Source organism: Lotus japonicus, chromosome 3 (genome assembly GCF_012489685.1).
Source record: "Lotus japonicus ecotype B-129 chromosome 3, LjGifu_v1.2".
Lineage (NCBI taxonomy): Eukaryota > Viridiplantae > Streptophyta > Magnoliopsida > Fabales > Fabaceae > Lotus > Lotus japonicus.
Window position 1 is genome coordinate 4,053,426 of NC_080043.1, and position 22,234 is coordinate 4,075,659.

At 37.8% G+C, this 22,234-nt stretch overlaps 2 protein-coding genes across 2 annotated transcripts; both read right to left on the bottom strand.

Moving 5' to 3' along the window:
- Positions 1 to 818: 818 nt before the first annotated feature.
- On the bottom strand, positions 819 to 2,677 carry LOC130749874 (uncharacterized). The gene is made up of 2 exons (XM_057603237.1): positions 2,417 to 2,677; positions 819 to 1,474 (listed from the first exon to the last, which is right to left on the bottom strand). Exons 1-2 carry the CDS (start codon positions 2,579 to 2,581, stop codon positions 947 to 949), a joined length of 693 nt encoding a protein of 230 aa, XP_057459220.1. The 5' UTR covers positions 2,582 to 2,677; the 3' UTR covers positions 819 to 946.
- Positions 2,678 to 5,942: 3,265 nt separating this feature from the next.
- On the bottom strand, positions 5,943 to 21,920 carry LOC130745456 (DNA repair protein recA homolog 1, chloroplastic). The gene is made up of 13 exons (XM_057597732.1): positions 21,604 to 21,920; positions 20,263 to 20,354; positions 20,031 to 20,106; positions 19,391 to 19,453; positions 19,143 to 19,272; positions 18,940 to 19,025; positions 18,722 to 18,847; positions 18,450 to 18,554; positions 18,198 to 18,254; positions 11,060 to 11,122; positions 10,895 to 10,971; positions 7,745 to 7,817; positions 5,943 to 6,373 (listed from the first exon to the last, which is right to left on the bottom strand). Exons 1-13 carry the CDS (start codon positions 21,868 to 21,870, stop codon positions 6,263 to 6,265), a joined length of 1,326 nt encoding a protein of 441 aa, XP_057453715.1. The 5' UTR covers positions 21,871 to 21,920; the 3' UTR covers positions 5,943 to 6,262.
- Positions 21,921 to 22,234: the final 314 nt, after the last annotated feature.

The window sequence follows — 22,234 nt, forward strand, 5'->3', positions numbered from 1 at the left end:
GGTGGGTGTAGTGGTGATGTTGAAGGTGTTGTGATGGTGGTGGCAGTTGTGGTAGTGGTGGTGGTAGCGACGGTAGTAGTAGCAATAGCGATGGCGGCGACAGTGGTGACGCTACTGGAGGCGGTGGTGGTGGCAAAGGTGAAGGGTGGTGGCAGTGGAGGTGGAGGGCGATGGTGGTTACGGGGGTGGCAGCAATGGTGGCAGTAGAAATAATGATGACAACATCGACTGTGGTGGTAGTGGTTGAGGCGGTATTAGTGGCAGCGGTAGAGGCGATGGTGGTGGTAGAGGTGGAGGGTCGTGGTGGAAGAGGTGGAGGGTCGTGGTGGCGATGGTGGAGTATGGTGGTTGTGGTGGTGGATTAAGTGTTTTCATGTAACTTATACATCACACTCTTATCATTCCTTATTCATCATCTATAAGGTAGAGTAAATAATCCATCATTTTAATGTAAAACAATGAATTGATGCATAAACTTATACAATACAATGTTAGCACCAAACAATGAATAAATTCATGATGTATTATATAAGCTTATACTATCTTGCCGAATACGGCGCGCTAAACAAGTCTTAAATTATTGTTATACATTATACTGAGTATATGAAGAACGCCAATTACTACTTGTGCCTATAAGTTATTGGTAATCACAAAAAAACGTGACTAATGTTAATTTATCGATGGCCTACTGTCTACTCAAAATCTTCGGTTGTAGGCTCATAAAAAATAATTACCTACAGTTGTTTGAAAAGTTATGGGTAATTTATCAGATAGTTTAACTGTTTGTAAGTTTTTCAACAGCTACATATGTCAGTATATTTCCGACAGTAAATTTCCAATTGCGTAATAAAGTTGGTTATCAAGCGATCCACCCTATTCTTAAACAGCCTAAATTTACACATCATTCAATTTACAAAATGGAGTACTACTAATTGACATCAAAATTTCAAATTGACAAATTAAGATCAAGTCTTGGTTTCTTCATCAAACGAAAAGGAACATTAGTGTTGCACCTTGGACACTTGGGATTGTTCTTCGTTACCAACACATAAGTTAAGCAACCAGGACACCCTGTAGCAACCGGTGAAGCCAAGATCTTCACTTCACATTCTTCTTCTTCTTGGGTTATTATTGAAGAGGATGAAGAGGAAAATGAAGCAGATGGTGATGATGACAAATATGATGATGATGATGCCCTCTTCCTTAAAATTGCCGGCTCTTTCTCTGCTCTTTCAAGTGCTGATTTCACCTTGTCGAGAGTGCACACGCTTTCATAATTGTTTGATAAGGGCAATGAATATGAAACCAGCTTCAAATCCAAGCTTGTGTCATAAAAAAGGTTCAAGGGAATTTTTGATGAAGGAGGAGTGAATTTTAGGTCTTTAAGTTGTGGACCTGCTTGATTCTGTTGACATTTGTGTTCAGACACAGGTGAAGCTAATGAGTTGTGCCTCTGAATGTACAATTTCCCTGACTGCAACATTTGCAATGATTACCAACAAAAACACGTTAATATGGGAGAAATGTCAACATTTTAGGTTGCTTTTTTCCTGTGAATTCAATAACAAAAATGTACAATGTGTCAGAGAAGACTATTTTGTACAGAGGAGATCACAACATAGAAAATTACTCTTATAGAGATTTGTGAGATTGGTATCATAACACATAAATCTTGAACAAAAATAATGAGTAACAGTCACTTTAACACTCTAATATTATTTTTTTAAAACTCAATCATTGTTTGATTAAAATTAACGTGAGTCTACTAAAAACATACTATCTGAGCCACACATCCAATTTAAATTAGTGAGTCAGTGTTAAAAAAGAGTGTTAAAATGACTGTTATCATCCCACATGAAAAGCGAGATCTTAAAGACTCTGTTTTTTTTATGAGAAATAAAATATAACAAAAATGATCGATGAACCGCTTAATAGTGACGGATATCCGAGACCTATAATTTGTGGTGTGTGCAACTCTTTTCTTTCGATGTACTAAATTATTTTCGCAACTCCAACTTAAGTATGGTGAAAGTCAAATGTCTTGCTTTTACCTAGAGTTTCATAGAGTCACATTTAATCACTGCAGTCTGCGGCCAACACTTGTTGGAGTAGATAAAATTGATTTGTTGTCTTGATATATGTAATATAAAAAGCTAAAATATCTGAGAGTCAGAACAAAAGGGATAAGCTATTGCAGTTATGAAAGCAATGATTGTTTACAACTAATTGATTATCAATGAATCATGATCAACCAAACCACGGAACCATGGTAACAAATCGCAGAACTTCCAAACCAAGCATTCCATAACACCACCAAATTTCATTTCATTGAAGTTTAAGAAACAAATATACCATATATACCAAAAAAAAATAGTAAGAATTAAAAACAGAGAAATTCACACACACACACACACACCTGAAGGTCCAAGCGCTTCTCCCAGCCTGAGGGTACACGCATGTCAAGGTCCAATTCCTGGGATTCAATGGAGGATCCACCAAGCAAGTCACGAGTCATCAGAGCCTTTGATTTCTCACCGTTTGATTCATTCTTCATCATCCTCTGATTCTGCTCTATAACCATTGATGGATGTTTGTTTCTCACTTGTTCTTCAACACTTTAAATAGAAAAAAGAGAGAGATGTAAGAGTGATGGATAATGGTTTCGTTCCTATATACACAAGAGTGTGTCTCTATATATATAGAGAATAGAGATTGGTATATAGATAGATAGTCCGTTTCAAAATTAAATATAAAATAAATGCATGTTTTTATTTATTATTATTCGGCGAGATTCATAATTATGTTGGTGAATATTTATTCACCAATAAAAATGCTGGTGAATGTGATTTTCATTAATTTATATTATATACGCGTGAGACTTTAATTTTGAATCTATTCCAATCATTTAATGACATTCAAAGTAATATTATTCAGATTTCAAAAAAAAAAGTAATATTATTCAGATACCAGCATTTTTTTTATGGAAATATACCAGCATATTTGAACTCTGGTTTTTGGGAAATTTTAATCCATCAACATCAAGTACATTCAAAGTATATTAATTTCATCTTCGAAAAAAACAAAAAAAAATTGTTACAAAGGAAAATATTCGTCGGAAAGTAAAAATCTTTGAAACAATTAATAGTTCATTACTGAAAATATTAATCGAATCCCTTAATTATATCTATTGAAAAAATCAGTAATTCCCTTTTCAATTATAAAAAGTTACAATTTAATCCCTTAATCTCAATATGTACATTTAAGATTTTCCGAAGCCGAAAAATATGTGTACATTTAAGAATGACTTTCATATCAATTAATTTAAAAAGAAAAAATACTTTCATATCAATTTTATAATTGAGCTTAGAAATAAAATTGAGCTAAAATAAAAATTGGTCAGCATGGTTATATAGGGGATGTATCATGAGAATTTTTTTTTTATTTGGGAGCGTAAAAAATAAATCATGATTGCTTCATCTAATAATTAATGGTCAAAATTAAAGCATGAAGTCATGTGTCTTTTTTTTTGTCATGTGACTTTTTAAATAATTTACTCTCTTATTCTCATATAAAATACCAATCTCAAAATATAAACCCCCAATTATGTACTCAATTCTTCCCTAAATATAAAACCCTTTAAAATTTTTTTGGTGTTTCTTAATATTAGATCCCCTTCTAATTTCAGAAAAAATTTATTCTTTCTTTATACCCATTGCATTTATTAAGAAAGAATGAGATAACATTAAAGAGATACTCAGTAAGATACAATTAATACCATGATGAAAGAATTTTTTTTTATAAGCAATGAAAGAGTTAATATTAAATATGGAAGATTGTATAGCTTTTTTTTAAAATACGTCAACTAGCCTCATTACATGATTTCTTAATAAACGTAATTGTCGTCATAGAGTCTTATAATTAGGGACAAAGTGAGTATGTGTTAGTAATAGATAGTGTCAGAATAGTTGACGCGAGGTGGTGTTAGACTTCTTAAGACATGGAACTTATTTAAAATGATACTCCCTCCGGTCTTATTTATAAGCATGAAAGAGAAGAAAAATCTTGGTCCTTTTTATAAGAACCAAATGAAAGTTTGAGCTATATTAATTATTTTTTTCCAATGATGCCCTTATTAATTCTAACTTGTAAAATGTGTCTCATTAATTATTCTCTCTCTTTCTCACTTTCCAACATTAATAACAAAGGGTAATTTTGGAAGTTTATTTTGATTCAAGACATATTTAATGCATTTTACCTAGTTTAACTACATTTCTTAAACTATGTGAATTTTTTTTTTTTTGCTTATAAATAGGACCGGAGGGAGTACCGAATAATGAGGTATTGAAATATGTTATTATTTCATTTTTAAGTAGATTTATAAACTTGATTCAATATATAGGTCAATATATCTAAATTTATAAATAATTAAATAAGTATAAATGTCAAGATATTATAATAAAAATATAATTTAGAAATAATAAAAATATATAAATTTATACAATTATATTAATTTAAATTGGTCGGCGTATTAGATTTAAAAAAAATTAATGACTTAAGTCTAGTCTTTTTATATATATTTTTAAAAAAATATAAGTCTTATCTACTTATTAATTTGGTTCAGCATGATCTGTGTTTTATGTAGGCTAAATCATAGGCTCTTGTCGGCAATCTGACTCACTTTCATCTGTACCATCATAGAAAAAAACAGATAAATAAGAATCGAAGTATTATTATGAAGAGATAAACTAAAAATAATAATTGAAAAAAATAATCTAATGAGAAACTTTTTTTTGGTTACAAATGGAAAATCTAATGAGAAACTAGGAGCACAATAAAATATTTTTACTATAAAGAAAATTGAATTTGGAGTAAATTTAATTTCATGATTAACTAATCCCTTGAAGTCGATCTTTATGAGGATCCTTAAAGAACCGATTCATTTGATGTCAGCGTTTAAATTGATAGGTAGGAGCATTTAATGCAAGGGAAAATTGTCAAATTGTTGCTTTAATTGGGTAATTTGGAATTTGCACTCATTCACTTAATTGCATTCGATTTCGAGCGGTGTAATTATGACAGGGTCATTATATGTTTGTGTTTAATTACATAGTTTTCGAAAAGACAAGGGTCTTAAATTCTAATGTGTTCAAAGCTCATAAATGAATTTTGGACCTTGCACAACCATAAGATTACTTAAGATTTTGGCATGTTGAGAAGGATTTTGTTGGTTAGTGAAATTGATGTTTTTAACACATAGCAACATTTGGACATCAAAATACTCCTTCAATCCCATTTTATGACGTTTTAACATTTCCGTCTTGTATTTTGAATCTCAATTTTGTAATGCCAATAAATAATGAGATTAATTTCTATGCACTAACAGTGTAAATAAGTATTACACAATCATTCAATCACATCACTCCATTTTAAATTTAATAATATTTAAAATAGGAAATAAATGGTTGTGATTAAATGACTATGTAAGAATTAGATATTTTTTTTTCTCAATTCTACCCTTCCTTTTTTTAGGAAAGAAAAATTAGAGGAATTCATATATGAAACTAGGACGATAATTATATTAATTTTTATAACTTAAAAATATTAATTATATTTCTTAATATTTATGTTATAACCTTGAGACACAGTAACTCAAGCTACTTTTTGTTGAGGCCTAAAGAATCATCATCCAATAACCAAAAATCATGAGAATCATTTCAGTATCACTTATTATCAAAGGACATCATAACCAGCCACTTAAGGAAAGGTTTACATATTAAGCATAATAAAACTCTACAAGTTGGACATTGCAATGTCACCTCCTCTTGATGAATCACGTTAATTAGTGTTTGATATGGTAATCTGGTCCTTAGGAATCATCAACAGTATTGCTCAGCAACCAAAATGACCTTAAAGAAAAAGAAAGCTAACAGAAACACATGCAATGGAAAATAATTCAAGCACTAGATGAGAACCGAATATACAAATAATCAAGATGACATGATGTGGCAATTCACTGCACATTTTGAGTGGGAGAAACAATAATTCAAACCCCCTTTTAATTTCACTTACACCCTTTTTTTTGTAGTATATCTCATGCTTCACATAATCACATGCCATCAATTTCTTCAACACTTCAAATGGAACAAGATGAACCAAAAAAATTATCTAATCATCAAAACCACCTCCATTTCAAGTTGTGTTGTAGAAAGAATTTTTCCAACTCGTGACTTATCGCCCGAACTATCAGAAAACAATTTCCTTATCATTGAGCTTCCTCAAATGTGTCGTCGTCATCTTGATGGAGCGTTGGACTAAACTTCATGTACCCCAGGCTTGTTTGGTTAGTTCCATCAATCAATGAAGAACGAACTATCTGAAAATTAGTTTATTGAAGATTTCGTCATGACATTAAATCTCAAAAGTTAAATTTGTGCTCACAAAAGCTAAATTTGTTCATCACCCATAACTTGTACACATGACAGATTGTGAATCTCAAGTAACCATTGTGCTAAAAAATCTGCAACTTTAAACCAGTTAACCATAAAATATGAGAGTAATTCTTGGGTGAGCACAAACCTAAACATCATATTTAGGCACACCCAATCAAAACATTACAACTCAGCAAAATGCAATTTACAGTTAAAATAAAACACATTGACAGAAACTCTTGTCCTAAGCTCTTCAACCTGCAAAATTGCATTAGTGTCATTCTCAACTCAATCTCACTTTTTTCACCATCTAGACTCTCGATCCCTTGTTACTCAATCTAACTCGCTCTTTTTTTTTTCTCTTCCTGCATATCAGTTCCTCTCTGAAACGTGGTGGAAGAGAAAGAGTTAAACACTTCATCAACGGACTCAAGCAGCCAAGCACAACTATGGTGGGGAGCAGTGTTTGGTTCCAACAAGGATGGAGGAAACGAGGTGTGAGAAGCAGAGAAATGATGAGGGAGGAAACCAGGCATGAGAAATCAGTATTCCACCATCCCGTGTCAAAATCAGTCACCAGCTACAGTTCCCTTTGTCGCTTCTCACGCCAGGAATACTGGCATGCACGGCTAGCTGATGGCTCGCAAGGGGATCGAGCCTGAGAGGTTGTGAAGTTAAGAAGGAGTGTGAGGTTGGCCGATGACTTGTGAAGGGGAAGCGGTGGCTAGGTAATTTTCAATGAGAAGGAAGCAAAGAGGTGTGAGAAGCAGAAGAGGGAAAGGGAGCGGTGGAAGAGCTAAACGTGTTTCAATTTTTTTAATTTTCTGAAGTGTAATGTTCTGATTGAATGTGCATAAATACGATGTGTTAGGTTTGTGCTCACCAAAGAATAACTCTAAATATGAAGCCAAAACCAGTGGCAACTTACAGCATGGTTAAGTGGACTCAAAAGTTACTATTTCAAGCTAAAAATGAGCATGATCTGATTCTTAATAAGACATTAGCATGACTGATGCAGGTAATGCGTAATAGCTAGGGTCAGATTGAAGAACTTCAAGTTGGGCTATAACCAAGTATCCATTGCTTGGTGACCAGATGTACTTGAATGACAGACTAAACACAAAATGAAATCGGAAACCACCTATACCATGAAATCTTTTGTCCAAGATCATTTAAATGGTATTCCAGTTTTGTCCAGACAATTGAACGAATTCCTATAAAGCCCAAGAATGAGCAAGCACGCAAGAAACAGAACAATATACAGCATCACATCAAATTTAATACACAGTCAATATAGCAGGTTCAGATCACCAGACCTTTTCAACTTCGTGTAGAAGATGTGGGTTCTCATTCAAGTATTGTATTGCTTTGTCCCTTCCCTGTCCTAACCTGTTTCAAGACACAAATTCGATGATTGTGAGAACTCACATGTAAAGACAGCCCCCACCCACCATAGAGAGACAGACAAAGGAAAAGACAAAGAAATGTGAGACAACGATGACATAGAAAAACAAATTCAATTCAAGAATTTCCTTCATAACTGAACTGTGAAGAATGTGTAACATGAATGAGAAAAGAATAAAAAGGAGACACAGAAGGGAGAAGGTTCATTATAATTAAAAGCATGTGACATGACATCAGATGGAAAGTATTGAAATGTATGTAAATAGTGTCAAAGGTTCATTACATGCATGCTTAAACATAATCACGCTTTTACACTAATTAGGATAATTATGATTTTTGCATTTTTTTTACTTTTCATCTATGTTAGAATCAATCACAAGTAAATATTAGTTGTAACTGATTATAAGCTATTACTGATTTGTATGGATTAGATTTAGCATCACATTCAATTGCATTCAGTATTGTAAGGAAATAACTAGATGCTTTTGTAGACTGATTAGTCACATAATTTCTCAAAATTTACATGGTATTAAAGCCTCTGCAACCAAGTAGTTTCAGAGTTCAATCCTAATTGTTCTCATTATTTAATAAAAAGTTAAATTTCAGCACAATTTGGTTAGGCCGTGCGCCTGGTAATATCCCAGGCTTCAAACCCAAAAGGCCATTTCGTGGGAGGTATGTTAAAAATATTGAACAAAACCGTTAATGTGTTTTCACCTAACAAATTTGATAGGTTTCAGAAATTAAGAAAATGAAAATATTATTTACTGAACCACTCGAATCAATTGAACACAGCATCTTCGGTTTATACATACATTACCATCTTGCTATTTATAGGAATAAAAATAAACAAGCTGATTTTTTTCCCTTATAAAACTAAGGTTCCAATGCTGCTGGAACTAGCCACTCATTTAATAACGTTTTAATTCCAATATCTTCTGTTTCAGGTGCCACTTGAAACTAAGTCCAATGGTATTGGCACATGATCTTCAAATCTTCAAATATGGTTTTTAACAAAAGTAGTTCAGGCACCTTCAGCTATTCCTCTAAGTTCTGTCTCAGCACTTACATGTTTTACTACTTCAAGTCACAAGATTTCACCCAAGAAACTTGATGTATCCTGTGCGGCTGTGCCTAGTGATTGATCTACCATCACTTAGTGATCCAAAATAATATATATCAGTGCATGCTTCAAGCACTAGTACTACTCCATTTCTCTTAAGTATAATGCCATCTTCCATCACTTAGTGAATTTTTGAGGAATTGCGGAGAGATTGTCAGGAGGGAACTGAAGGAGGAACATATTGGAATTCTGGGATTTCAAGGGGATAATGAGTAAGGGCGGCACTTTATAATGAAAGATACGAAGGAGGGTGGCTATCACTGACTATGGAAGGACTGGAAGACTGTGCCTACCATTGGTATCAACAGTGGGAGGTCATTAATGCTAGGGTAACGTGGGAATTGGGAATTCCTATACATTGCTCCCTGAGTTCTCTCCTGAAAGTTGCAGCTTCTCTCCCCAGTTCTTCAAGAATTTTCTTATCCATTCTTGTTGAACCCTTAAACAGCTCCTGGATCAACTTCAAGATGCAATACCCATAGCTCTAGTACTAGTTGATAGAAAGCCACTTAGTTAAAGATATCGATTGATGTTGTAAATTTCAAGGATTTGCACTTTTCCTAAATGTAAACATCTACTCAGATGACTGGTTGATCTCCCTTCCATTCCCGCCTGTTATTTATATAAATATATCCTATCTTCCCTAACGGCCTAACCATCTCAACCTAATATTCCAAGTTTTCCAACTAACTAACTAGTAAGGTAACTACCTTATTGGGGACTGGATACTATGCGCATTAAGCCACGGTTGTCAGCTACTTGTAAACTCATTTTGATCAAACAATCAGTTCAAGAGCTCAAATTCGGGAAAGTTGTACAAATGACACTTATTTGCGACAATCAATCTACATTGTGTGTATGTATCTATAATCCAGCATTTCATGAGGACTAAATACTTGAAATACATTCCATTACATGTGAGCGATGATCTAATGTTGAGACAACCACTCATTTCTCAATTCAAATGACGAGGATGTCTTCACATAGTCCTTGATCTCCAGATAAGTTAATAATGTAATAAGCTTGGTGCATATGATCTATATACCCAGCTTCAGCTTGAGGGGAGTGTTAGTATACAAGATTCGTCGTATATGAGCTAACCATAAACACATGATGATGGTAATTAGGACAACTGTGGTCTTCTTATTTATTACTTTACATCGATACAGTTTGCTCTCAGCTATGTAGTTACACGTTACACCACAGATGTTAGGGTTATAAATTAGAGTCAGTGGGCCTGTTGTGTTGGGACCTGGGTTTGGTTTTATCTGTTTGCTTTGGTATTAAGTTAGCTTTTCTGATTTTAGTTGGGCCAGTGTCATTAACTTAGTAGGGTTAGTTTATTATAAATAGGAGTACTCTCCTTACATTAGAGCATGATTTGAGCATTACAGTTTGTAAAGGGATTTTCTCTTCACCCTTGGAAAGAAGGTTCTCCTTGTTTGAATCCATTAGGATTGTTGTCGTCTATCATCTCTCTTCATCACTTCTATCTTTTTTATATTTGCTGTTGGATTATTTCCTAACCTAACAGCAGATTACACCATATTCTCTCTTTTCTTTTTCAATATAAAGTTACATGACAAAACAATAAATTAGTTTTTTTGTTGATGATGGAAATCTAATATTTGTCCCCCAGTCCCTCTATCTCTTTACTCATCAAATTTTAAGTCACACATTACTGCAGTTGAATGTCTGTCTTTTCTGAATAATTATTTCAATTGATCTCTTGTTAGTTATTACTTATTCTCTCACAGACAGATCATAGAACTGCATAAATCTAATTAACTTCCTGATCAAATTCCCATTAAGCTGAACCAAAATTTCCTTGTCAGGTCCTTAATTTGGAGGATGTAAAAAGCAAAGCAAAATAATGAAAGAGATCATCAAATAACTAAATAAATAAATACTAAGCTTCAAAAAGAGGTTGAGACATTACCGTTGGTCCCCATAGCTGTACCAAGATCCCTTCTTTAAGACAATATCCATCATTTCCGCACAATCTAAAATGCAACCCTGAATTCAAATGAAAAGTCATAATGATGATAAACACTTCAGGTCAGAATTCAAAAATGCTTTTATGTTGCAGGCTTGCAGCACTCACCAGCTTATTGACTCCCTCTCCAAATATAATCTCAAATTCAGCTAGTTTGTACGGTCTTGATACCTAAAACAACTTATCATGTTAAGGACCTTCAGCACAAAGTATGAAGTCAATGAAAAATACAGCATAATATCTCCTAGAATATCTCATAATATCTTGATTGCATCTTCAGAGTATTTTACTATCTTAGATAATTTCAATGATTCACATATCTAATTATATTTCCCAATTTATTCCTTATTTGATTAGGATAAGAGTCTAGTATCAATATAAATAAAGCTTAGTGCTGTATTTGTATGATACGTTTATAAAAAATAGATTATTATTCCATAGTCCTTACATTTTCATAATTTCAGAGCACAGTATCAAAGTGGCACCATACTTCATGCCCTATCTCATCACTATTGTTGCTGAGTTCCCTAAAATATGGAACTCTTGCCATCTCCATCATTCTTTTTTACTATGGCTGTGCACAAATTCTACCACCAACTCCATAGGATGTCACTTCTGTTTCTTTCTTGCGCAACTTGGATTGCCAAATCTATCCTTAAGCGTGCATCTTTATACCTCGCTATTGGGCCCACTCGTGCTTATAAATATAAAACAATTTTGGTTCACGACATGGTATCAAAGCCTCTGTAACAAAGTGGTCAAGAATCCAATCCTTGTTACACCCATTCTTTTAAATAAAGAAAAGAAGTTAAATTTCAGCACAAGCCAAAGGGTTCTTGCATAAAAGGGTGTTATATAAAACATCACTCACGTGCTTTCATCGAATAGCTTAAGCTTTTAAAATATTTGGTTCGTCATCAGCCCATGCATGTCTACATCAGCAGGTACTAAAGTTGCACACCGTCATTGAAGCCCTAACACACCAACAAATCTGACAAGTTTAGCTCTTCATTGCACATGCAAATGCCTGAAGTCCTTTTTTCTGGCCACAATCTCCTCTCACCTTGATGTGGCCAATCTAATGACACCTTGCCTCTGTCTTCTTGGTTCCTCTCCAAAGGGTGTTTGGTATGGTTGGATCTTTATGTATCTTAAATTCTGTAACCTACTCTTTTGTGTTTTGACATGGCATTGAGTGGGGCGGGAGAGTTAGAATAATAATGCAACATATTTATTCGATAAAGACACACATCTTTAAATGTTCGTTAGTTATTTTGAGTTAGCTCTCTTCTGGAGTTTGACTGTCATGCAACATCACTATATTATGTTGGACTTGTGTTAGGAATCTATTTCCTAGCAATGAAACAGTAAGTAATTTGCAGTGAAAGGAAAAGAAATGTGATTGTTTATTGAATTGAAATTGGCTTTTACACAGAGTGGGAAAGGTCCCTAATCTGACAAGAGCAATGCTCCTTATAGGAAGCTCAGAGCTTCCTATCCATCTCACAGAATTCAATGATCAAAAGATACCCCTCAACCTCTCTCCTAGCCTTCTTATACATCTTCTCTTACAATCACTAACAGCTCACTAACCGTCTCATTCTCTCACTCCCCAATCTGTTGGGAATGTATCACAGGTGGCTCCTTGGAGATTCCTTTCCCCCTTCTAGAATATACGTGCCAAACCTTAGGCCCACTCCCTTTGTGCACTAACGGCCCAATTGTATTATCTGGCCTAACAATACCTTCTCCTTCAACAGCAACCTTGTCCTCAAGGTTGAAGGCGGGGAACTGGCTTTGAATAGTAACTTTGTCTTCCCACGTGGCCTCTTCAAGAGGTTGGCCCTGCCACTGAACTAGAACTTGGGCCACATCAATTCCATGGCGTAACACTGTACGATGAGCCAGAATGTGGAACGGTTGGATACTCGAGAACTCATCGCCATCCAACTGCTCTGGCAGCTCTTCTTCAACAGCGTAATTTCCAACAGCTTTCTTGAGCAACGCAACATGGAAAACAGGGTGAACACGAGAGCCCTCAGGAAGCTTCAGTCGATACGCTGCTGCCCCGATTCTCTCAGTGATGGGATACGGCCCATAGTAACGAGGGGCAAGCTTCGCATGAACCCTGTTCACGACAGATAATTGTCGATGAGCTCTCAGCTTCACGAAGACCCATTCGCCAACCTCAAACGACTGGTCCCGTCGCTTAGCATTGGCCTGCGCCTTCATGCGTGCTTGTGCTGTGCACAAATGATCCTTCAATTGACGCAAAGCTTCATCACGATCCTGGAGCTCACGTTGCACCGCCTCCACTCTGGTTTCCCCAAAAGCCCAACGGGTGAGGACTGGTGGTTTTCTCCCATACACAGCTTCGAACGGAGTCATCTGTGTCGCTGAGTGATAAGTAGTATTGAACCAATACTCCGCCCAATGGAGCCACGTTGCCCAGGTCTTGGGTTGGTCAGCGGAGAAACATCGGAGATAAGTTTCTAAACAACGGTTGACAACCTCCGTTTGTCCATCGGTCTCCGGATGATACGCGGAGCTGAGCTTCAATTGGGTGCCCTGTAATCTGAAAATCTCCCTCCAGAAATGACTAATAAACAAGGGGTCACGGTCACTGATAATAGACGAAGGCATACCATGGAGACGCACGATTTCCTTTGCAAACAACTCAGCCATGCTCCGCGCAGTGTAGGGATGCTTAATTGGGATAAAGTGGGCATACTTCGTAAGGCGATCGACAACCACAAATATGGCCTCATATCCCTTGGAGCGTGGCAACCCGGTGATGAAGTCCATCGAGACATCTTCCCATATCTGGCTAGGAATGGGCAAAGGTTGGAGGAGACCCGCGGGAGACGCTGCCAAATACTTGTGTCGTTGACAAGTATCGCAATTCCTGACAAATTCTTGGATGGAGTTCTTCATTCCCAACCAATACAGATTTGCTGCCAAACGTCTATATGTGCGTAGGAACCCCGAATGACCTCCTTGAGGCGTAGTATGAAATTCTTGGATCATTTTGGGTATGTAAGCAGATGAACTGGACAGAACCAAACGCTCATGGTAAAACAGTGTGTTTTGGATTACCTTGTAACCGGGATGAGCTTGGGTGTCTTTTTCCAGGTCCTTGATGATCTTCATCAAGCGTTCGTCTCCTTGTACCTCCTCCTGAATCGAATTCTGTTCTGCCCAGAAAGGATAAGAAACCAACGTATTGAATTCCCCTGTGTCCTCCACTCGCGACAAAGCATCAGCGCCGCGATTGGACTTACCTGATTTGTACTCGATATCGAAGTTATATCCCAATAACTTCGCTGCCCAGTTCTGTTGGTCTCCAGTGACTATTTTCTGGTGCAAGAACTCCTTCAAGCTCTTCTGATCAGTTGAAACTACAAATTTGCGACCAAGTAAGTAAGGCCGCCAATGCTGAATGGCGAGGGCCACCGCCATCAACTCCTTTTCGTATGCTGACTTGGCCAAGCTGCGGGGCCCGAGTGCCTTACTGAAATACGCAATCGGGTGCTTCCCCTGCAGAAGGATTGCTCCCAACCCGACTCCGGAAGCATCACACTCCAAACGGAACTCTTGACTGAAATCAGGAAGGGCCAGTACAGGAGCAGTGGTGAGCCTGACCTTGAGGTCATCAAACGCTTGTTGTGCCGCGCTATTCCACTGAAAAGCGTTTTTCTTTGTCAAATCAGTCAAAGGTTTTGCTACCTTGCCATAATCTTTGATGAATTTTCGATAATACCCGGTCAAACCCAGGAATCCCCGTACCCCTTTCACATTTTTAGGAACAGGCCAAGTCAACACACTCTCAATCTTACCCGGATCTACCGCGACACCCTCCTCTGAGATTAAGTGACCTAAATAATCCACAGTTTTTGTGGCAAATTGGCACTTCTTGCGGTTTGCTGTAAGGCATTGGACCTGCAGAATCTGGAGCACCTTCTCTAAGTGGCCCAAATGCTCCTCCCAGGTCTCACTGTATACCAATATATCGTCAAAGAATACTAAGACCCCTTGTCGCAGCATAGAACGAAAAATCTCATTCATTAAACTCTGAAACGTTGAAGGAGCGTTCATGAGACCGAAAGGCATTACGAGGAACTCGTAATGTCCCTCGTGAGTGCGAAAAGCGGTTTTGTGAACATCAGAAGCTCGCACCCTGACTTGATGGTAACAGGATTTCAGATCAAGTTTGGAGAAGAATCGTGCCCCATGTAATTCATCTAACAACTCCTCAATCACCGGTATTGGGAATTTGTCCGGTACCGTGACACGATTAAGTGCTCGGTAATCCACACACATCCGCCAGGAATTGTCCTTCTTCTTCACTAATATCACAGGGCTGGAGTATGCACTGTTGCTCTGTCTTATGATTCCTTCAGCCAGCATTTCACGCACTTGCTTCTCAATTTCATTCTTCTGGTGGTGGGGATAGCGATATGGCCGCACATTGACTGGCCCCTGTCCCTCTTTGATGGTGATACTATGTTCTCTTCCCCTTCCTGGAGGAAGGCCTGGTTTGCTCTGAAAGACCCCTTCGAAACGGAGGAGCACGGTGTTCAGTTGCTCTTGCTGGCTTGGTGTGAGCCCCGGTGGCAGTGGTTTAGTTTGTGTGTGCATTCCCAGAGGTCCTAGGAGCCCCTGTTCTTTGCCAATTCCTGAACGAAGAATGCCTTGCAAGGATCCCAAGTTGTCCTTCCCTGCTCGTTCTCCTTGAAGCTTGATCCATTCAAGACCATTCCAGAAATTCATCGTCAGAGCTTGCCAATTAACAAGTGTGTCACCCAGAGTTTGGAGCCACTCAACTCCGAGCACAATGTCGGGTCCACCTAATTCAAACAACTGCAGAGAGCACTCAAGCTGGTATCCCTGCATCTGTATCGTTAAACTCTTGCAGCGCCCTTGGGCCAGCGATCGGAACCCATCTCCCAGCTTGACCGTCATGCGGGGAGTCTCAAGAACCTCCCATCCCATCTTTCGCACCAGTTGGCCGTCCACGAAATTGTGGGTAGCCCCACTGTCGATCAGAATCACCACCGGCACGCCGTTCACGGAACCCAGAATCTTCATGGTTTGAGGAGCCTCTTCTGGCCTTGCTCCCATGCTCCCCAAACTCAACAAACTCAGCTCTCCCACGTTGTCTTCTTCCTCCTCATTGACTTCCATTGCCAGGATATTCCCTTCGCCGGAGTCGTCATCCTCATCTTCTACAATCAGCACGCGTAGATGCCTATCAGGGCATTGGTGGTTCGGGTGGAAGGGTCCACCACACTTAAAACACAGGCCTTTTTGCCTCCGCTCCAATAACTGAGGATAGGTCAAATGGTTGAAACCCCGGTCTCGTGACCCAACTCGCTTCCCTTCCTGGGCCGTTTTTGTTTGCTCCCCTCGTGCCATGTTAGTAATGGGCCTTTTTTCCTGACCCGTGTCCTTTCCTCCTCTGACCCATACCCAATCAGTGTTTCCGGCGTTCCCCTGGTTCGTTCCTCCGGGTCGCGAACCCGATGGTCCAATTCTATTGCTCCGTGCCTGACCCGCTCCAAACTCCCCCTTTACCTCCTTCTCCACTGCACGCGTTACCAGCAACAAACGTGCTCGACTCATTCCTCCCATGGCGATGAGGCTTCTAACCTTGCCTCTGATTTCTTCCTTCAATCCGTGCAAAAAATAGCCCTGGTACTGTTTGTCAGGAAGTTTCGGGATCTGCGCAGTCAAGAACTCAAAATCTGTAATATAGTCCTCGACGGAACCCCTTTGACGGAGCTCGGTGAGCTGCTCGTACACGTCACCGTCGCCGTTGCCGCCGTAACGCTCCAGCAACGCTTCGCGCAAGCGTTCCCATGTCAGCACCTCGTCCGCTTCCAAGAGCGAGTTGAAAAAATGGATTGTACCTCCTTCCATACTCAATTGCGCGAGACCCACCTTCACTTCCGATGAAGTTTCCTGGACGCGGAAGTACACCTCCGCTCTTGAGATCCACCCAGCAGGATCCTTTCCATCAAAAGGGGGCAGCTCTACCTTCTTCACCGATCGTCGGAATTCCTCCAACGCATCGCCACGGAGAGAAGTCTGACGCAACTCTCCCATCATGCCTCCCATTGGTTCCGGAGTCTTGCCACTGGATCTACCAATGGACTCTTCTCCAGGGTTTTCTTCCTCCGCTGGTTTCTTCCCTACTGCCTTCTCCACCATTGCTACCAGAGTAGCCGGCAGATCCTTCACCGCCGATGTGACCGCCGATAGAGAAGTTCGCATCGCTGCGAGTTCCGTTTCCAACGCGTCGATCTTCGCCTCCATTTGGGTGACTGCAACCTTGGTGGTTTTCCTGGGTGGCATCCACAGGTATCCCCGTGAAGATGATCCGGCAGGTCGGACCAAATTGTTAGGAATCTATTTCCTAGCAATGAAACAGTAAGTAATTTGCAGTGAAAGGAAAAGAAATGTGATTGTTTATTGAATTGAAATTGGCTTTTACACAGAGTGGGAAAGGTCCCTAATCTGACAAGAGCAATGCTCCTTATAGGAAGCTCAGAGCTTCCTATCCATCTCACAGAATTCAATGATCAAAAGATACCCCTCAACCTCTCTCCTAGCCTTCTTATACATCTTCTCTTACAATCACTAACAGCTCACTAACCGTCTCATTCTCTCACTCCCCAATCTGTTGGGAATGTATCACAGGTGGCTCCTTGGAGATTCCTTTCCCCCTTCTAGAATATACGTGCCAAACCTTAGGCCCACTCCCTTTGTGCACTAACGGCCCAATTGTATTATCTGGCCTAACAACTTGCTTCATGGTTGAATGAATCTATGAGCCCAAACTTTGCTGATTCGCCTCAATGCTAATTTTTTTTCAAAAAGGAGTAATTATGTCATCCGAATGTAGGTGAACATAAACAAATGGATATAGCCAGAAACAAAAAACTTCTTGAAATTCTAGCCCCAGAAAATTCTTGATATGGTGATATGAAATTTAAATTATCAATTTATCATATATGTTCAATGTGTAACTTTGATCTCCCGTTTTCACTTTACACCAAACTAGAATAATTTCAGCAAAGGTATTTAAACAGTAAGAGACTGATAATCAACAGGAATTAAGACTCAAATTGAAAACTTCTGAAAGTAATTAAAACTGTCAAGTTTCAAGTCGTGTAAAGCAACATAATTAAAATGAAGAGAAATTTCTTAAAAGGAAAATTTTCAAATATAGAAATACTGTGGTTACCTTGCTCTTTTGCACTCTTACACGAACTTTAACACCAATTTCTTCATCTCCTTTAGCCTAAAGCAAAATGAAAACGCACACAGTAGTGCTTCACATTAAACGATTTTGATATTATAGTCAATATATCAGATTAGTTACAGGTAATTATTTTAATGTAAAATCTGCTCATGATTGGAGTAGAAAGGCCAATCGGCAACAACAAGGTTTAAGATGATATATAATACAATGTCATGACAGAGTCTCTGTGCTTACAGACTTTATCTTCCCTGTAGAACGAACTTCTAGCCGAACTGATGCGAAGAACTTCAATGCAATTCCACCACTTGTCACTTCTGGATTTCCATAATAGACACCAATCTACAGAAGTAAGCAAAAATATAAATCATATCAATAAAAGCTAGAGATTTAACATCTTGAAATTTATCAATGAACTCAACTGATTCAGCAGTTGCAAATATACATTACTTATAATTAAATGTGTGCAGTTTCCCAAAATGGAAGTTAGAGTGATCAATAACAAGTACCTTGTATCTTATTTGATTCAAAAATATAAGAGTGCAACCAGCTTTAGAGGCATTTCCAGACATCTTACGCAAAGCTTGACTCATAAGACGAGCCTGCAATCCCATTTGCTGCATTCCAATCTCACCCTATGCATTTATATGAAAATATTGTTAGACAGAAAAGCAATCCGCTAAACTATGAAACAAAAATACCTAAAATCAAGAAAGCCGATGTTTACCTCAATTTCTGCACGGGGAGTGAGGGCAGAGACTGAGTCCACACAAATGAGATCTACAGCACCAGATCTACACATACGATCTGCGACTATAATGTGGAAAGTTCAATCAATTCGTAGATACAGAGACCTGCTAATGCAATATAGACACTGTAAAATTTATCTTATCCATGCCAATACAATCACATTAAAGGAAAAGTTATTACTCTCAAGAGCCATCTCTCCATTATCCGGTTGGCACACAATCAAATTTTCCACATCCACTCCTAACGCTTTAGAATATGCTGGATCAAAAGCATGCTCTGCATCAACAAGCATAGCATTGCCTCCTAGTTTCTGCTTATCATAAACAAAATTGCACATTGATCCCAAAAACATTTGTTTAGGGTAAAAACAAAATAGATCATCATGATTAGGAATTAATTATTGGGAAAGGTCCAGATAAACGAATTACCTGCACTTCCGCAATAGCATGAAGTGCCAGGGTGGTCTTCCCACTGCTTTCTGGTCCAAATATCTGGAAATAGATGAAGGAGATAAAGTCACGTTGCACATGACAGAACAAATGAGTAAAGAGACAACAAAAAACACAATAGACGAAACAACAATTCTTTCACATGGTCAAAAATAAAGTACGGAAGAATTAGGACATCTTAATGTTTAAAAATTTTTGCTCAGATGATTGCTTTTAAGTGTAAGTCTCCAAACAAAGGTACCCGTTAAACATCAAAATCATTTAATGTATACCCAAATTTAAACAAAATTCCAATGCTTAAAAATATAACTCATTCTTCCTAATCCATTCCCATTATAGTTTGTATTCCACACTCCATCAAGAACCCACAGAATGTAAATAAAATCTGTAAAATCTGTAACCTTTTTTAGTTAAGGATACCCTAAGGCCTAAAACAAACCAGCAAAACTATTTAATAAATACTCAAATTTACATAAAATCCCAATCTGTACAAATATACTTTATTCTTCCTAGTCCATACCCCAATATAGATCGTATTCCATACTCCGTCAAAAACACACAGAACGGAAATAAGATTACCAAAGCAAATGAATGACAGCACAAAGCATACAGTAAATACCTCTACAATTCTTCCTTTAGGAAGACCGCCACCTAAAGCACAGTCTAAAGTCAAACAGCCACTGGGAAATGTTTCACTGCAACATTCAAGATAATTGAAAACCTGTCATATGTTACAAAATCTAAATCACAAAATAGTGACAGAGCACAATTTGTTATTTTTTAAAATTTAAAATAGTTGGGTTGGGAACAAAAGGAATACAGATGACATAGAATGAAAAGAAGCTACATACACCAAAGCTCCACCGGCACTGCCCAATCTTGTTACACTACCCTTTCCAAAAGAGTTGTTTATATCATTCATCGCTGCTTCCAGTGCTTTTTGCTAGAGTAGAATTTCATTGTCAGTATATTAATAGCATATCTCATCTCTTAAAAAATGTACTAATCATTGAGCTAAACCCTATTACTATTAGTATAATAAACTACTATTTTAACGTGCCATGCTCACATCATATTTTCATCAGAACAATGATCTAAAACCAAGTATATAACAAATATGGAACAATATATCCTAAAAACCAGCATGCTGATTGAGTCCAATAGTCCAATACAAAACAGTATACTTCCACAGATACTAAGATTCAGGAAACAGAAAAGGTAAATAGAATAGATGATAACATAGAAGCAAAAAATTGTCCTACCAACATTGGAGGCATAACAGTGACGGAGTACAACACCGATTGACAATTCAAGGGACGAAATAGAAGAAAGAAAGGTTATGGGGCCAAATGGGGAAAAACAATTCATCACTCAAGGGACCAAATCAAAGAAAGAAAGGTTATGGACCAAATTAAGGGATAAGAATTGACTGCAAATTTCACAAGTTAGCATGTTTTCTTTGTGAGGATGTGAAGTTTACTGATGCACAGTCCTCCCCCCTTCTCTTCACAAAACAAAACAAAACATATCAACAACAGAATGTAAAAATAAAACCATGCCTCTTTCTTAAGCTGTCAAGGCTAATTATGCCTCCAAATTCCTAACAGTTTCAGTATGTTCAATAGAGGATGCCGCAAAACGCAAACAATACTTTTCCTCAACACTTCTCCACCGCCTACATGGCTATATGCCAAGTCAGTGACTTCAGAACAATATAACCCAACCAACAGCATACCAAATTCACAAAACCCCTTTACATGGGATGGGATCATAACAACACTTCCTAATGAAACTTACAGCAGGACCTAGCCTCTTATCAGTTCCCCCTCAATACTCACTTCAAACAACTACAAGTGATTGAAGGTTGAAGCAAACACTACAAGTTAAGGTCAGCAACATAAAAGAACAAAAAACAACTCTCTTTTGGAGTAGTTACATACAGACAATAAAACCACAATAGGGTTCACAGGGAAGTAACTTTTTCCAAAGAGAAATGAACAATCAACCTACCAACAAAGTGCCAACATGTGTTCAAACTTCAAATGCAACCATTCATTCACTTTAGAAAAGAAAAACTAAAGAAAAGTGACACCTTTTTGAATGAAATTGAACAAAAGCTTGGAAAAGCAAAACAGTTCACAATCAAAACATGAGAATAACATCATAATAGTGAAAGAAAAACGCTATAGTACCCTGTCGATGAAGCGAGGGTCCAAGTCACCAGAAAGGGCACCATTGATCTTCCCTTCAAGCTCGCATTGAATCTTGACATGCTTGGAAGCACAGAGGGGGCTTAAAGAGCGGAACTTTACAGGAAGACGGCGAGGGAGGAAGAGGGATGAAGAGGGTGCATTGAGAATCAGTGTGTGGGGTTTCAGAGGGAACACCAAATCCATTGCAGAGTAAGAAAAAGAACTCATGCTTAGATTTTGTGTTTGGTGACAGAGACTGTAGTACATGAAAAAGGACAAGAATCTATGGGGACAAAAATCTTCAACATTTGGGTTGTGTTGTTCTTGTTCATCTTAAATAGGGTAACACAAGTTAGATACTTTGTTTGGTTACATGGAAAATAGAAGGAAAAAATTAGAAATAAAGGAAAATGGTAGGGAAAAAAGTTGATAAATTTATGGTTCAAATATATTTCTAGTACATATAATGATTTTTGGTTTTAGCTTATGCATTTTAAAACATCAAATTTTTATTCTTTTTTAAAATATGGTGAGTTTAGTCTCAGTCGTTTATTTTCGTTATAAATAAAAGAACGTGACTAATGAAGTTTCATGTTAGTGTTGTCATATGTAACTATGAACTGAAGTTGTA

Excerpts from the sequence above, each read along its gene's own strand:
- LOC130749874 (XM_057603237.1), bottom strand. The coding sequence starts at position 2,581 with ATGGTTATAGAGCAGAATCAGAGGATGATGAAGAATGAATCAAACGGT. Across the intron at positions 1,475-2,416 it reads AGAAGCGCTTGGACCTTCAG|TCAGGGAAATTGTACATTCA; the intron begins GTGTGTGTGTGT and ends CAAATGTTGCAG.
- LOC130745456 (XM_057597732.1), bottom strand. The coding sequence starts at position 21,870 with ATGTACTACAGTCTCTGTCACCAAACACAAAATCTAAGCATGAGTTCT. Across the intron at positions 19,454-20,030 it reads CTAAAGGAAGAATTGTAGAG|ATATTTGGACCAGAAAGCAG; the intron begins GTATTTACTGTA and ends ATCTATTTCCAG. Across the intron at positions 18,848-18,939 it reads CTCCCCGTGCAGAAATTGAG|GGTGAGATTGGAATGCAGCA; the intron begins GTAAACATCGGC and ends ATAAATGCATAG.